The 18,477-nt window shown below is 43.0% G+C and overlaps 1 protein-coding gene across 1 annotated transcript in view; it reads left to right on the forward strand.

The window, feature by feature from the left end:
* LOC308314850 (SITS-binding protein) overlaps positions 1-18,477 on the forward strand; it is a 34,954-nt gene that overhangs the window by 3,307 nt on the left and 13,170 nt on the right. Inside the window, exons 3-4 of the mRNA XM_080762606.1 lie at positions 14,955-15,162; positions 16,446-16,596. Coding sequence (XP_080618732.1) covers positions 14,955-15,162; positions 16,446-16,596 — 359 coding nt within the window. The remainder of the gene's footprint in view (positions 1-14,954; positions 15,163-16,445; positions 16,597-18,477) is intronic.

Below are 18,477 nucleotides of genomic sequence, written 5' to 3' on the forward strand. Positions count from 1 at the left end.
AATACAGAACTCTAATATACTAAGCAGTCCACAGTCCTCAGTGGTGCAAGGTTAGCAGCATAGTGTGGCTAGGGGAATTTGATCTGCCGTAGAGTGAATATCAGGGCACGAGGGAAGCCCTATGGATGGTGTTGTGTTCACGTATACTGCCATGTACTGTAGGCATGTGGCGGTTGATGTTGGAGAGCAGAACATTGGTCCTCCTTCCACCAGAAACCACTCTCTGGCAAAACGGCACTACTGGACGGGAGAGCTGTCCCCATAAATAGAGTGTAACACAATACAGTCTGCCGTCTCCTGAGCTTATTAATTGAGAGATTAGACTACAAAGGGAAAACAGGGCCACCTTTAGCATCTTAAATTAACTCTTAGGAATACCGGGGTCCGGGGGTAATTGCCTTTTGTTTCTATTAACACAATCAGCGCAGAGATTTCTTTCAAAATAGCAGCTTGGGGTGCCGCACAGCAGCTTTTACTCTGAAAGCCCCCCCCCCCCCCCCCCTCTCTTCCGTTCTGTACAAAAAAAATGGGAGAAATAATGTTGCTTGATTACCTCGCTATGATTACGATAAAGTCGCTCGATAATCCCTCGCATTCATATTTTAAACGAGAGGCATGTTGAAGTCAGAAATGAAGAGCTTAGTATCTATCTGGTCAAAACCACGGAGAGCTCCCAGTCCCTAGATTATGAGATACAAGCCTTTCTTTCTGTGGGTAAACAGGGAAGTGAACGGCAGCATGAACAGCAACGAGTATGGTGCAGAAGGAGAAAAGAAAAACATTTATTTCGTTTGATATCAATGAAAATGTGCTAGGACGTGTGTATACGTCCTCGCAATCCATCGGTTGGATCAGCTAGGACGGCTCCACATGTCCTACGGTCTAGATGGGTTAAAAGGGCAGGTTGCTGGAGCGGGGACGAGAGCCCCGCTAACTCTAATGTCTGCCCCAGGTTATTTTGAGCGTGTTGGATTTTATTCTGGGTACGGAAGGGGGTGGGCTTGGGGTTGGGGATGCCACAAGTTAAGAGCCACCAGCGGATGTAAATGGTTAACATGACTGATGAAGCATGTGTTGTGCTGAGTGTGTGTATGCGCGTGTGTGTGTGTGTGTGTGTGTGTGTGTGTGCACATGTGTTTGTGGTAGTGGATATTGTATTAACTCTGGGGGACTTGGGGCTACCAAGCCAGCAACGTGCGTCATTTGATCAGCTGTTTTTTTGTTTCGTTTTTCAGTTTCTTCCCAATGTCTATTAATTACCAATTCCCCAACACCTCGTACGCACGTATCCTCCAATACAGCTGCTTCTTTTCATTTGACATTGAGGAGCCGTGGGGGACAGTAACTGAGTACATTTACTCGAGTACTGAACTTAACTTAATGTACAAATGTGACTTGGTAACTTTCACCGGTAATATTTGAAGTATCTAGTACTGGTATATACTGCGGAGAATAGATAAATAGATAAATAAAACACGCTATTCCTCCCAGTTCCTCTCCCACCCCTGATGAACAGGAACAACCTGTAGTGTAGCAACAGAGATAGCCCTGCCCTGCCGGCTTTGCACCCACAAACAGCAATATTGTGTAGCGCCCGGCCACTGTGGAGGAATCCACAGGAATCGAACCCCAGTCTCCGTGTTGGTGGGCTGTTTGTGCAGCTCAGCTCAAGACAAAGCAGTATTCCCATTCAAATCTGTCATTATCGTCCATTCGCTTCCAACGTGTACCATTATGAGTGTGCATGTGTTGGTCTGTCAATGTGTTAAGCATTCTGTGCTGGTATTTGTGTATCCTGCTGTGTCTCCGTGTGAGTGTACGTGCGTGCAGGCGAGCGTATGTGTGTCTATGCAGAGCTGAGGAGCAAAAAGGTTAAAGTGCTAAGCTCTGTCCCAGACAGCTGTACAAGTGGAGATCAGAGAGGGCTGCATGACATCAGAAAGGCCAAAATTATCAAGTGGGCCAAACAACATGCTTTTATGATTTCACTGACCATTGTTAGCTGTGTCCTCTGTGCACATATTAGGCATGTGCACCCGCACAAGAGCATGCACACACACGGTACACTGGTATCTTATGTAACACATCATCGGTAGGCTTAACGAAGGGAGTCGCATGACTTAAATCCCCTTCCCACCTTGTGAGAGGACAGTAATAATAATGTAAAGCTTTACAGAGAACAAAAAAGAAAACTAGAAAGATGCAAAAAGTGTGTTTGCCGCATTTGCTGAATGAAAATGGAATTGCTTTTGGCTCTGTGTTGATTAAACCAATTTGGGATGGATTCGAAATTCCATTTGTGATTTGTGACATTTTTGGTGAAATTGGCCCCTAAACTTTGGACGACGATTACGGACGAACGATACTGACTATGTTGTTTAAATTGGATAGGTGTTTAAATTGGATAGGTCCAGAGATCATGTGTACCGTTTCTGTGAGATTTGGACAAAATCTGTAGGAGGAGGAGCAAAAAGTGTGTTCCTATTCCTATGCCTATGGGGATGCATCATAATCCAAGGAATCCAGGGAAAGGGACATTTTTATTTTACGGCCTACGGTTCAAGAGTTATAGGCCAAAACGTAAAGATGTAATGATATCCTACTACTGTGTGTGTGTGTGTCTGTCTGTCTGTCTGTCTGTCTGTCTGTCTGTCTGTCTGTCTGTCTGTGTGTGTGTGTGTGTGTGTGTGTGTGTGTGTGTGTGTGTGTGTGTGTGTGTGTGTGTGTGTGTGTTATAAGTTAGAACACCTGTTTGAATGTTGCCTGTCCACAGACACACACTGAACCCTAAAGTTTAAAAACATTAAGAAAAAAAAGATTCCAAACAATGGAATGTAAATTTGTATTGCGAAGGTGTTTTAAAGGTGCATTGCCTGAATTATCACATTTTAAAGTTGTTGTCTTGTTTTAAACTTCTCTTCATGTGACCACCGCGCTCTGACTGTAGGTGCGCTACCTGTTCAAAACATATAAAAAATAACGGTAGTGGGTCGCACACACCAAGACTTCAGTTCAAATTGTTTATTTCATATTTGAACAGGGACAAACATTTTGGCTATGCAGCCTTCATCACTGATGAACATTAGTATAACCTTAAACATTTGTGTTAGGTTATACTAAGGCTATTAGTAGTATTCATATATAGGTGAAAGTTGGTAGTTGGTACCCCAACTTTCAGCAGCAGTGTGAAGAAAGTTATTGGTGAAGAATTTATTCACAGATTTCTTTCATTTTACCTGACTAAATTTTTTTTTTTTGTTTACCCTGTTTTGTTTACCCTGTGTACAAAACACTATAACAATGATTGTTATCAGAATATACAGTAGAGCTAATTAACACTTATTTTAACAAAAACATAAGTTACGTACACCAATGTTTAACCTTGTTCTGTTCTGACATTGGAGCCTACATATTATCTCTCTATAGTCTAGCAGGTAGTGCCACATCAATGTTAGTGGCTTGGGTTTACAGCGGCTATGAAGAGTTTAATTTAACTTACAAGCAACCATCAGCGAGGTGGCATTACATTCAGCTGCTGTTGGACAGCAGAGAGGGCAAAAACAATTAGATGACAGTTTGATGCCTGACGTGTTTCTCAAACATTTTCAATGTCAAGGACCCCCAAATTGATATGTATGTGGCTGCGGACGTGGGCCGCCCACACCAAGCACTATAACTATAATTATAGCATTCACCACTGCCATGCACCTGACTATGAGCCTTGTCTTCAATGACTACTCTGGAGAACCCTGAATGACTGATCATTGATATCTAAGAGCGTATTCACTCTGTACAACAGTCAGGATGGTACAGAGTGAACTGTTACAGGGGATATGAGGAGCTTGTGACAGATATTAACTAATAGCACTCCTGGGGGTCGTTAGAGAGAGAGAGCTTGCGGTGCAGTGAGATCAAAGCGTGTCACGACTCTTCTTCACTTGTAGTGAGTGACCAAGAAATGTCCGCATGGTAGCCGTACGTGTGCAAGCAGAGAGGCTGTGCAGCAGTACTGTGCACTGTTAGAGTGACATTTGAGAAAGTTGCCAACTGGAGGAGCTTGTCATAGTCCCACCTGTCTTTAACCACACAAGCAACAGATTAAATATCGCTGAGACCCACATCCCCACATTAAATAATCATAAAGCCCCCCCACTCACTCCTCCAAGGCGGGAATAACTGCATTTTCTTCAAAGCACAATTTTTGTGACTATACTCCTACAGATTGTGTCCAAAACGTACACATTATATCTGGGGTCATGTGATCAAGATGTACTGTATGAGTCAGATTTTTCAGATCCCATTCCAATTAAGTGCCTTGCAAATTTGCGGCCTGGCGGAGACCTGTGCGGTGAGGACACACTTTTCTATGTAAATGGTATCATTTCTGTGTCTCAGAGGAGGGCTGTGGACAGTCCTGCCTCAATGATATTGGTAATATCAAACAAGATTTAAAACGTTTTATTTATTTTATTTTATTGAAAATGAGACACAGAGCGTGTGGACAGAAAATGGTGCCATCTTACACTGAGCAATATACAACAGCTCATTTCGAGCAAGCAATTTGATTGGTTGAAACAGCTTTCTAACCGTGCTTAAACCACAATATTGGAACACCTAATCAAAACAAGGAAATCCCCTGCTCTGTTCTCTCAGAGCGCAGCAGACTCGGTGGCTAGGCTAGCTAGTTTCTTGGGACATTTGTGGTCGTAGTGGCTACATCATAGACTGTAAAAAATATGGACAAAGCATTCCCCGGGTCTAACATGGACGTAAAATGAAGCCTGTCATCCCTTGCATTGTAAGTCGCCATATTTCTAGATCCGTTTTGGCCCAGCTGGCCATTGGCTGGCCCAGACAACGAGGTGGGACTTCCCCCCTTACTCTTCGTTGGTTTTTATTTTGACTGAACGGGGGGTGGCTCCTGTTCATAGACTGTAACGCCCCTCAGAACATACACGACTTTATGGTAATTTGTTTAATAAATGGGACCATAATTTTCCAAAAACATTAATATGACATGAGAAATGAGACTTTAAACTAGTGACTGGAAGCAGAAAGTATTCATGACCATGTTTATTAAGGTAATACAGTCTAGGTGAAGTTGGGCCCAAATACATGGGCCTCTATGGAGCTATGAGTTTTTTTGGGCCCAATGACAGCGCCACAACAGGCCATTATATGAACTTTCAGGAAGTCCCGATTTCCTTAGTGGCTTCACGAAATATCTGTCTGACTGGCCCCCTGGGCTACATCTGTCATAAAAAAACTATACTTTTTTAGCGAATATCTTAGTTTTAACTGTTAATTGCAATATTACACTCAAGGGTGTTTTTTATCGTCATTAATGCACTTCATGCACAAGACGAAATGCACTGCATTTCGGATCTTGCCCGCATCGCAGGCGTGCATTAATGACGATAAAGAACACCCTCTCGTGTAATATTGCTTAATCATATGATAACACTTTTAACACTACTAATACTGTACGGTGAAAGGTGAAAACTCAACAATCAATAACACTATCAACGCTCTTAACACTAACAACAATACTTGAAATACTTAAAACTATCAACTCTAACAACACACAAATGCAAATTAAATATTCTTAGCTATCACAACAGAGTGAGCCCACACACAAATACAGTTTCTTCAGAAACCATATTTTCCAGTTGTCAATCATGTTCAGCGATTGTATCTTTGCGTCTGGGGTTCTGACCTCAACAGCCAAAAAGAGCTGAGCTCGTAAGACACATCCAGCGCTCACATCTATAAAATTGCAAAAACAGTGACATCATCCCCAGCTCTTTTACTCCAATATAATTAGCCCAATTTTCCATTGCTCGGTTTGTATTGCAGGTATTGTGTAAATCATAGGCTTCAGACGTCTTCGTGCTGATACGTCCTAAATAATGTTACCGTCGGACGTGGAAACCCTGTATGTCCCAAATGGTTACTTTTCAGGAAATGGAAAGAAAAACCAATGTGTTCCAATGGAGCCAAAGTAGTTGTTATTTAGTCACAAGCTCCTGTTTATACTTGTCATTGGTTCAGGAGGCCTATTCCTGAAACCACAGACAGACTTAACACTTTCACTTTCAGATTTCTTCAAATTCCCGTAGCAAAAATAGCAGATCTACAAGCTCACAAGGTGGGGTCCTTAAGGGAGTTCCAGGGGGTCCCCAGCAAAATGATAGTTTGGAGAGTGTACAAATGGAACTAAATAAATTTGGTTCCATTTGTACACTCAGAGTTAAATTAATATAGATTTTACAACATAAATTGGAGTCCCAGAAATAGAAATGCCATTAAATGGGGATCTGTAGATTAATATGCATGTCAAACTGGGGGTTCTTGAAATTAAAATGGTTGAGAATCAACTGCGCTATGAGACGCCTTGTGAGCTTGTAGATCGGCTAAATTCACAACAATTGCTTACGTATATGTATATGACGTACTGTCCAAGAAAACGTTTTTTTTTTAAGTTGAAATATGGAGATACAAAGGTTCGTAGTATTAAGACAGATGACTTGGCTCTCCTGGAAGTTTCCCCAACTCATCATTACAAATAAGAGCTTGGAAAGAGCCTGGGCCTTGGTTGTTTTTATAGCGAGCTGTTGTAATAAGTGATAGTGTGATGATAGCTATTCGATTGAGACCATCTAGCTGTCTCACGTTCCGTCTGGGTCCAAGGAAAGACATTTATTCACCATCTGTTGATATCTACTTCGACTGACTACTTTTAGATTTTCATCGCTGTTGGACAGAAACCTCCTATCTCCCATATTCTAACATTTTGTGGTTTTTTTGGTAATCCTATTTGATCACACTACAGTGTCGCACTAGCCTGACACTCAGTCTGAATTTTCATTTCGTTTCACTCCATTATTCAGTCTGAACGCCCTCCCTACTACAACCGTTTCTGGGATGGGCGTTGCCAAAGAGGCAGTCTTCGGTGATTGGTTCATACCAACCAATCAGAATAGTAGGAAAGCAGATGGCATTGTGTCAATCATGTGGCTATGGCTAACCTGTTTGCTAACCAAACAAACACAGCCAACGAGCGCTACTAGTATGTAAACAAAAGCGGTAAAATATGTCGGATGATGATGTTTATAAAACCGCTCGTGTCTGTAAAGAAATTATTTATCATACGTCGATTTAATAGCCAGATTGATACGGCCGTGAGTTACCGCAGTGGGGGCAGCCATGTTTGTTTGTGTCTGGACAGCACTGTTGTTTGACGTCATCGAGTTGAAACGACGCTGATTCGTCGGTTGGATTTCCAACCGAGTCTGAGACCTCCTTCGGGAGCGTCACCAGACCCTAAATCGCCTGAACATCATTTTTTTATGTGGCTAGCGATTCAGGGGCTGGAGCCAGGCTAGTGTCGCACAAAAGCATCAGAAGAAGAAGATCATGTTGAGCTTGTAGATTTGCTACTTTTGATGCTTTTGAATTTGAATCCTGAAAAGTATAACAATTTAAGTTTTTTGACATGGCAAATGCATCCAAATGCATCTGGCGGGTTTCCACCCGCCAAGCGATTTGTAAAGCTAGTGTCAAGAGATTAGCAGGTTGAAATTAATTGTGGAAGACGCATCAGAGCTGAGATCAGCTGCTTTGGGAGGACAATGTAGGACATCCACACACACTTATAGTTTATAGTACCGTATAGTCTATACTTGTGAGGACATCAACAGTTACAAGCTCATTGATTGATTGAATACTTTATTAGTCAGAAATGTCCTGGGGACTTGTTTACATTGTGGCCCTATGTATTCAATTCATCAACATACTGTAGCATACAAAATGTACACAATAATAGGCCTATAAGTCATCAACAAATACAAACACAAAGGCAACATTTGATGTGACATCAGCGCTTAACAAAGTATAAAATGTGGAAAACTCTAACCTCAACCCCTAAGCCTCTAAATGCAATGACCCTTATCCCAAACTGAATCTCTTCCTAAATGTAAATAAATCATTTTTTAACCTTTTTTTTTTATCCCACTATTTTGTAACCCATTTTTCACCCCTGTGTCAATTATCTAATGTGATACTGGGCTCTACACACCCTCCGCCGGCGCCAACCTACAGTAGTCCCCATATATGGGGGACATGGGGAGAGCAACGGACTTGAACTCATGCTTTCTCAATTTTACACCTGACAGGGGGGAGTTTCCCTGGTTGGACATGGAGCGCGTGGAAGGAACACCTTATTTCAACCAGTTCCTTTCCCCTCCATCGGGCGCCCCGGCTGGCCAGGGGGAGGTAGTTTAGAGACCAGGATTACTGCATGTTTTTTGTGAGGATACCTACCCTAGGGGACACGGGGAGAACATGCAAACTCCACACAGAAAGGCCCTTTAGGGCCCAGGCGGTGGCGTAACCGTCTGGGCACCCGACTGGTAATCCAGTCGCAGTGTGCCGTGGGTTCGACCCCCGAGCCCGACACGGCCTTTACTGCATGTCATCCCCCCATCTCTCTCCCGTTTCCTGTCAGCCTACTGTCTGTCCCTTCAAAACGTAAGCGTAAAAAAAAAGAAAGGCCCTTTCGCCAACCCCGCCTCGGGCATGGGCACTGATGACATGGAGGAGGAAACATTATTTAACCTTTTTACAACAATTTCTCAAACAATGTCTATTAAAATTCTACAATATTTGTGAGGATATTTTTCCCCTCGCAAGTATAGTAATACATTACAAACACACGCACGCACGCATGCATGCATGCGCGCACACACACACACACACACACACACACACACACACACACATTTCTGGCTACAACCTTAGGACTAGGTAGTCTCTCCCATCTACCCACCCCCCTTTTCTGTCCATCTTAATCTGTCTCTCTTCACCATAATTTGCTCTTTATTTCTCTTTATCTGTCTCCCCCTCTTTCCTTATTTCTGTCTCCGACTCAATCTTTCCATTTGCGGAGCCCAAGGAAAAGATTCTTTACCTCTCCCCGATGGTTGCTTGGTTTGTTGTTCGTCAGTAACAAAGTACATTTATTTGTTTTTGAGTATCTGTGCCTTTACTTTTAACTCCACTACATTTCCAGGAAGAAAGAATACATACAAATTATAGTGAAAGAAAGTAGCAGCTCTTGAAAATGTCTGGAAAATGTTAGATTTTCAGTAGCCTAACTTTTTAATGGGTATTTTTGAATACTTAAAGGACCACTTCACCACTTTTCAATCTATCTTCATATACTTGGTCTTCACTAATGATTAGGATAAAATGCCACATTTTGTTCCACTCTGTAATTATGATTTCCACTGCACTACATGTCAAAGACAAATTATTATTGCACCCCTGCAAATTAATAAAATACAAATATACAAATTATTGTACCTTTTGACTGCACTACATAGTGCTGTCGCTACGTATACACGCAATATGCACTGCATGTAGGGCAACACGCCGAGGGGGGCAACAAAATGTGCCAAAAAGTGCCAAGCCGATCCTCATAATATATTTTTTTCTGCAGCGCATTATAAGGAGCAGCTGTGTGTGAAAATAACGCTATTCGCACCCCGCATTGCATCGAGTCAGGACGCGGCACATTGCGACACGTTGTGAGCTTTTTCATCTGCTAGTTTTGGCCATTAGGGCCGGCTGGGCCACAAGGGTTCATGTGGTTAAACAGTTACAGTGCCAGATACAGTATGTCAGTTATAACAGCCAATGGAGTGCAGCATGTTTGAAATGGAAAGAATAATAACAATCATAATAATCATGAATCAGTCAATACGAGTGACTGACTGGCCGATACTCCGATAGGAACAAATGTGCGTTGAAAAGTTCTCCAGTGATTCCAGTATTTTTCAATAAGTGGCAGGATTGTAAATTTACGACCGTGGCAGGATGCTTCGGGTCTGCGGCCATCAATTTCTTGAGGTTGGGCACAGAAACCAAGTTTCCATTGTTAAGGAAATACATGCCTGCAGCGCACATAACATCCACGTGCGTGCACACTGAGGCCACTATTTGAATGCATTTTTTTAAATACCCCCGGGTCAGGTCTGTAAGTGTGCAGGTGTCATAAATAACAGTATAAATATGACAGGTAAGACAACCATCTGGTCCACAGCAGATGGTTGTTCCATCCCCCCCCCCCCCCCCCCCCCACACACACAACCAGCTTTTTCCCCCTTAACCCATTAAGACCTAAGGCCAATTCTACAAATGCCTTCTAAATACTTTCATCTATCAGTCCATATCACCAAATATTACTGTTGGTATAGTGCAATAATTGCCTCTGAGACTTAGTGGGAAGTATAAAGTCTCATACAGACTAATTTCTACGAAGGTATTCTGGGGACACAAACTTACTCACTAACTTCTTGTTTTTTCTTCTAAATTTCAACACAGCAACACAAGCATTGACATAACCAAATACATTTTTTGCTTTTTTTTTTTTAACCATTACTTTGAGTATTTACCTGAGTATATATTTTGAGTATTTAGCCTACTTTTGTCCACCGCTGGCTGTCACATTAAATGGTAGCTGACCCCTCCTATAAGGTCAACCCTGCTGGGACCTTTCACCTCTGTACTCAGTCTGAGAGAGAGGAAGTAAGTGTCTTTATGGGCCTGGATGTCTCCGGTATCCTATTAAAGTGTGTGTGTGTGTGTGTGTGTGTGTGTGTGTGTGTGTGTGTGTGTGTGTGTGTGTGTGTGTGTGTGTGTGTGTGTGTGTGTGTGTGTGTGTGTGTGCGTGTGCGTGTGCGTGCATGCATGCCTGTGTTACTATAAATGTGAGGACCCCCACAATTATAGCAGGATTTAAGAAATACACATTGTAAGGACTGGAGGCCCGGACGGTTAGCTCAACCATCTTGCTCTCTTGTCACAGGAGAAAACTAGAAAAGTCACAATTTAAAAAAAATTGCCAAGTGTGGTTGCCACAATCGCTTACACCTCCCACTAATTTTACTAGCAAATTACAATGTCACGTCACCACTGTGATCATGCGTAAGTTATTTGGAGGGGATTTATACCCCCAAAAATCATGTTTCTGCAACAAACGGTTACATTTATTGTATTCACGGTGCCCCCTATGGATGAAAATTGAATTTATTTTGGCTCTGGGTTGATTAAACCACATGTGATTCAAATTTGGGATGGATTGGACATTCCGTTCATGATTTCTGGCATTTTTTGTCAAACTAACTTCGGGAGCCGATTACAGCCCAACGATACGAACTATCAAAATAGTGATAGATGTGTACCGAGTTTTGTGAGATTTGGACAAAATCTGTAGGAGGAGTAGTGTGGAGATGGGTAGATGCGTCATGACACAAGGAATCCAGCGAAAAAGGAATTATAGCGCCACCATGATGCCGACCGATATACGGTGATAAGTACATTTTAGTAATTATTATGAACCTCCCCTTCAAGTTCTGTAACTATAGCCCTTACGGTCTCAGAAGAAAAAAATACTTGAATGTGAGTTTTCGCATTTTCCCATTCATGTCAATGGGGAAATGTATTGCACAAATAAATTAATATCAATTAAACTATACAACATTTCTCTTAGCAATGAGATAGCACAATATTCCCGATGAAGCCGGTCGATTTGACATATGGCTCAAGTGCGTACCGTCAAAACTGTGGGACAAATAGTGTGTCAAAATAAATTACTTAGAAGAATAAATAAAGTGTTACAATTACTATGGGCAACCACACTAATAATGGTTGTTTTTGGTTAGAATAAAAAAAATATATTTTTTAGAGTTTAAAATTTGGAATAGATTTAGTTTGTTCGTTTTAGACATTTACATTTTAGGTTTATGTGTTAAGAGTTTTCCTCTTTCATACTTGCGATGTCCTCACAAGTATAGTAATACATGTGTGTGTATGCGCGTGCGTGCGTGCGTGTGTGATTGTGTGTGTATGCGCGTGTGTGTGTGTGCGCGCGCAAGTGTGAGGCCTGAGGGAGAGTTGACAGCCAGGAGTGGTATGATTTGTGCATTCGCTCAACAGCCGTAAAATCGGTGCATGTGTGTGTCATATCATTCATGGCTGCCCAATAAAATTCATTCACTTTTCTTTTTCGTTCGTACCCCTGCCTGTCTGTCTGCCCGCTTTGAAGGTTAGCGGATACGGTCTGTCAGGCTTTCAGGTTTTCATTTTTTCAAGAGCTAGTGGAAAATACTTCAGGGAATCATGAGTATTTAAGGTATTGTTCTAAAAATAAGAGCCACCTTGCTTTCCGTTTAGCTCCTGAGCAGCCCACTGGAACTCAAGGCGTCAGACTCTTGACTAGACGGACGTTATTTATTTGAGCACCACTGATATAGCAGCATATTTGTTTCTGAAAACTGTCACGATTTAATAGAAGACATTTGTAGAACCTCAGGTCTTAATGGCTTACTGTATGTGCTCGTTACATGGGTCAGGTGGTCAGGTGCAACCAATCTTAGAATGGTCCAACCAGCTAGTGTCCAGTCCACCGGAGATGCCATTGATGTGACATAGTGTGAGAGTGTGTGTGTCACTGAGATGGGGGGTGATGGTGGTGATGGAGCGCTGTGAGGGAGAGGTAGAGAGCGGCTGAGAGAGAGAGAGAGGGAGGCTGTGTCAGCTGATACAGCTTCCACACTGTGAGGCGAGACAAGCATCCCTAGAATGGAACTTGGGAGTTTAGTTTGGCGTTGGGTGGGCCTATACGTGTGGCGAGAGACCCTTGATGGAACGTATGGTGTTGTTAACGCCGCGATTCACTTTTGGCTTCAACTCCGGGTTTTGTGTTTACCTCTACGGTAATACATTGTCAGCACCACCCTGGCTTTGAATACCTAAAGGAGTTTCCCCTGGACCAAAGAGACATTGGGGTCACATACTGTACTCAGTATCAGAAAGGTACTAACCTTTCTGATACTCTCTGAGGAAAGACGTTTTTACGACTCCCACGCTCTTTTCTCTGTAGTCGCCTGTACTCTCATATTCAAAGCCTCTCCCCAGGCACTGTGTGAAATGACCAGATTATGTGAAGCAGATAATTGTGTCCGCAGATGTAGTTGCCCTGCATGGAATGCCTCCAGCCTCTCAGGTTACCCCAAGCCACCCCCGCCACCCGCTACCCTCACCCCTTCTCACCCCTTCTGGCTCCCATCTTTTCCACCCCCCCCAACCCCCTCCTCTGGCCCAGATTCGCTTCCACTTTGCGCTCCGTTCTCAGAGGCAGCTCTATCGTCCAAGTCAGGTCAAAGTGGAGCCGACAGCCTGCAGCCTCGTTTACAAGAAGTATTAAAACCCAGACACTGGCAGTGGGTCTTCATATCCAGTTCGAAATATCAGATCAAGGACTTGGAAGACGCTGAAACACACTGACAATCTGTGTGTTTGGTCGATTTCTTTTAATCTCGACCAGAACGGTCAGGCAATCCGGGCGCCTGGGTGGGTAGAGAGCTTGGCTCTCTTCAACTGACCTCTCTCATTTCAATGGGCTTACTGTTCTTATGCAGGCAAAGACCAGGGCTAGGCAAGAGATCTGATACTGGTGATGTAGCAGTCCATAATCAGATTAATAGTTTGAGAGATCCTCTGGACTCACTGTATAAAGCCTAGTGAAGAGCCTTTGACCAGAAAGATAATTCCCATGTGTTTGCAACGGAGAATGTCAAACAGATACTGGTAACACCTCGGCTGCCTTTCCCAAGGTATTAGGTCACCGCTCAAATGTTTTATTATGGGATATGTACACGGCAATGAAATGTATCTTTTCTCTTTGCGATAAGGCCTCCTGGATTTGCCTGATTATGAAGACAGAACTGAACAATTTACAATTTAGGCATTTAGCAGACACTCTTAATCCAGAGCGATTTACAGTAAGCAAGAACAACACTGGTAATCATGGTGTATCAAATACATAATATGAATAGTAATCAAAGATCATAAGCAAGCTAAGAACCTAACATCCGTCTAACAGTAGAATATGAAACTATAGTACAGTGTACACTATAGAACAAATTATCTCAGTAAGGCTATTCTAAGGCTGTCGATTCCAACGCTGTGTGACCTCAAACCTGGGACAGTGGAGAAAATATACAGTAGTTAATGTAGTTTTCTGGATATTATGGAAGTGGAAGATGGAAAACAGGTGGTCAGAGCCCACTGACCACCAGTGAGCCTGGCAACTAATGCTGTGATGAAGCAGGCAAGAGACACTACGTATGTTACTTTGACACAATGGGGACAGCATTTAAGAACTTCTCCATGACCTTCTGGTTAAGACTTTAGATTCAACTTGTCCAAAATGCGGCAGCCAACTAAAACTAAGATGAGAGAACATATTACTCCAGTTTTAGCTTCACTGCATTGGTTTCCGGTTGTTTTTAGGATTGATTCTTCTACTTGTTTATAAAGCTCTCAATGGTCTCGCACCTTCCTACCTAGATGACTGCCTGCCTAATTATGTCATAAACCGCTAAACAAAAAAAAACTCGTGAAGCAGCTTTCTGCTTCTACGGGTCGACGGAGTGGAACAAACTCCCACTATAACTTCAACAGGCAGCCTCTGTGGACAGCTCAATATCTACTTCTACACTCTTGCTTTTAATTGACCTTTTAAATTTCTTGTTATTCATGTCCTCACTGTATTGCATTACTTTTCTTTTTTCTCCATTGCTCTGTAAAGCACATTGAGCTGCATTTCATGAAAGGTGCTATACAAATAGTTTTATTGTTATTATTATTTATTAGATCTGATTGATTGATTGATTGATTGATTGATTGATTGATTGATTGATTGATTATTTTTGTAAACTGCGAGCCATGTGTTTTGTTTTGGGTGCTTTTCTGGGTTCTTTTTTCCTGCTCTCCCAAGACAAAGAAACAATGACGCTTCATTCACTGATTTACACCTGCACCTGCAGACCTGTGTGATGTGACGAATTAAACTTAATTCTTGTGCTCTACTTCTTCTTAATTGTACACAGGTGTGGCGGTGCTGGTGTCCCCGGACATCCCCCTGCAGCTGGGGATAGAGGGGGGGCAGCAGTTCTGCCTGCAGTCGCGGCCCAGCATGGAGCGTCTGCCTCTGCAGTACACGGTGTGTGTGGCCCGCAATGTCAGAGCTGCCCACCAGGAGGCAGTGGCACAGCTGTCTCAGCACAGCAGGGAACTGCCCAACATGAAAACACTGTGGTAAGAGCGAATACTAGAATAGTGGTTCTCAAACGTTTTCATGTCAAGGACCCCCAAATTCACACTTTCTTTTTACGGCGCTAGCAGTGATTCAACCATTTAAATTTCAAGGACCCCCTGTTTGACATGCATTAGACTACAGACCCCCATTTAATGGCATTTCTATCTCTGGAACCCCATTTCATATTGTAAAATCAATGTTGTCAATGTCGATGTTGTTATAATTTAGCTGGGGACCCCCTGGAGCTCCCTCAAGGACCCCTGGGACTCTTTGAGACCCACTGTACTAGATGTCATTAAAGCCAAACCAGTGATTCTAAACTGCAACCAATTTGCAGCGGTCTGAATCGACCGGTTCCAGGTCTTTTTTATTTTAGATTTGTTTTGTGGCTTTTTATGCCTTTATGCTGCAAGAGCAAGATGGTTGAGCTAACCGTCCGGGCCACCAGGTGCAGTTTTAAGGATTCTGGTGCAAGTGGTTGCAGTTGCAACTTTGGTGTGCACTGGGCTTCAGATTAAACCAGTGGTTCTCAAACTTTATTATTTATTTCAAGGACCCCCATAATAACTCTGAGTGTACAAATCGAACCAAATGTGATGTAAGGGTCCATTTGTACTAACTCTGAGTTAAAGGCCTGCAAGCAAGGATCCAATTGCTTTCCCTGCAAAAAGCCCTTCGGGGCCTGGTTGCACGCTACTCTGTTGCTCAGGCAAAATCTGTTAGTTTCATTGCACTGTTGAACAAAGAAGTTCAATGAGGCTACTTGTCTAAAGCAGGATGGTGGGTACAGAATATAAAAGGAGTTAACAGGTCAAATGGATGCAGGTGGTTCAGAGCAGAAGGTCAAACTTTTCATGCTGTGACCTCCCGAAATAATCATATTTGAACGTGTAAACCCCCACCCTGACATGCACTTGGAATTGTAGGAGTTGAGGCATTACAATGCGCACGCACACACACACACACACACACACACACACACACACACAAATCATCATTTAAGAGGTATTAAAAAGGTCTTAAATTGTCATTATAGAAATGTTATATGCTTATAGACTGGCACCGTGGCTGGTAATCCAGTCTGGCAGTTTGACGCAGGTTCGACTCCCGATCCCGACAGCCTTTACTGCGTGTCATTCCCCCATCGCTCTCCGTCTACTGTAACCTATCCCTCTATAAAAAAAGTAAAATTAAGGCAAAAGCCACAACTTTGCTTACCGTTGAATGTGAAAACAATGACAACATTACTGCCCTATATGATGCTCCCATGTGTCCCATGCAGGCTACCTTTCTGGAAGCTGCTTGCCAACGTGGACTCAGGGCAGAAGGTTGAGAGGGAGCTGAGGATCTTCTCCAACCGTCTGAGGAGACACCAACTGGGGGAGGGCGTCATCAGCCTCAACGAACATTCCACCACTCTCCTCTCTGACATGGTAGGTTGCCCCGGCAACAGCATCGTTGGGTCTGCTGATACAGTACATGCGCCATGCTTTCTGCCTGTAGTCTGAAGACTCACTTTAGGGCAACCCTTGACGACCTTACAGGGTTATGCAAAGGCTAAAATGAGATAGCATGTTATTTTGACCTGGCATCCTTTAGTTTGTATAGTTTCAATATACAACTTTGAGGGGTGCTAGCCCCTCCTATGTCCAGCTTTGATGGTGCGTGTAAACACAAACATTGTCTTAACACATTAAATGCCATTGATAATGAATGGACAGTTTACTGTCCTTGTCCCAACACAATCATCAAATGCCATTGATAATGAAACACCAGTTTTGAGTGTTTGTCCCAACACAAACATTAAATGCCATTGATAATGAATGGCCAGTTTTGAGTGTTTGTGTAAACACAAACATTGTGTAAAACACAAACATTAAAAACAAAGGTGAGGATGCAAATTGTAATTGGCCAGAATGCGATTGTAGTATGATGATAAGAGCGCCCTTCACTTCACACGGGTGTGAGTTTCTTTAATATTATACTGTTGACAGGTTCTTGTGTTTACTAGCTGTAAATCGGATTAAGAGCGTCTGCTAAATGCCTAAATTGTAAATTTAGGATATGATCTCACACCTGGATTTGTGTTTCTGTCTCTGCAGGCGTGATTTTGCGGTTGTTTTCAATGGGAATAGAGAGTTTTGTTGGCACTGCACGTGCCACGCAAAGTGTACACCTTGCATTTATGTATCACGGACTCACGGTGAAGGGGCTTATACGAGGCCTCTACCTATGTAAGACTAAAAAACAATGTACTTTTGAAAACTTTGAATGGCAAGTATTCCAGTACTTTCACATGTAGTTGAGCAATATTTGACCAGGAGTATATATACTTTTACTCAATTACTGGATACTTTGTCCACCACTGGTGCTTACGATCAAGACTACAGTATGTAATCTGAAAGTAGTGAAACAAGTCAGTCAGAGACTCCCTTCTATCCATGCAGTGTTGCCTGCACAGATCATTCTAAAGTTGACTTTCATGTAACCACTTTCCTCAAATGTTATTGGGCACTCCCTGGAAACTCTAGATGTCAAATGGATCTCAGTCAATACACTGCTGATATTCATTTGAAAAAACAAACGTGGCTGTGAGAACTGAGAAGAGCAGCCGGTCCTCTCCTGGATCTCACGGTTGCCGTTAGGCAGTTAAGTGGCATAGGAAAATATAGGGTGGGATGAGATACAGGGGGGCACCCAGCCAAGACTAACTAGTTCAGGTGAAACTGACACCAGCATTTCACTGCTGTGTGATCTGCCCTGAGACATGTACAGGAGAGAGAGGGAGGGAGAGAGAGAGAGAGAGAGGGAGGGGTGCTCTGCGTAATGGCCATCAAAACATTTAGCGTTAGCAGTTCTCAGTAATCACATGCTCTAGTTTCCCACGATCAGTTCTGTACTCTACTGTAGGTGTTTGTCTGTGTGAGTGAGTGAGAACGACAGAGAAGTGAGTGAGCCAGGCCTGTCTGTGTGGAGTTTGCATGTTCTCCCCGTGTCCCCTAGGATAGGTACCCTCACAAAAAACATGCAGTAATCCTGGTCTCTAAACTGCCTCCCCCTGGCCAGCCAGGACGCCTGATGGAGGGGAAAGGAACTGGTTGGAATAACGTGTTCCTTCCACGCGCTACGTCCAACCAGGGAAACTCCCCCCTGTCAGGTGTAAACTCCCCCATATAAGGGGACTAGGTTGGCGGAGGGTGTGTAGAGCCCAGGATCACATTAGATAATTAGATAAAAATGAAGTAATAAAAAAAAGAGAAGTGAGTGAGGTGTACTGGCAGATCAAAGGTATACTCTCTAACCACAAGGCCACA

Source organism: Protomyctophum bolini (assembly GCF_963924005.1).
Source record: "Protomyctophum bolini genome assembly, chromosome: 4".
NCBI lineage: Eukaryota > Metazoa > Chordata > Actinopteri > Myctophiformes > Myctophidae > Protomyctophum > Protomyctophum bolini.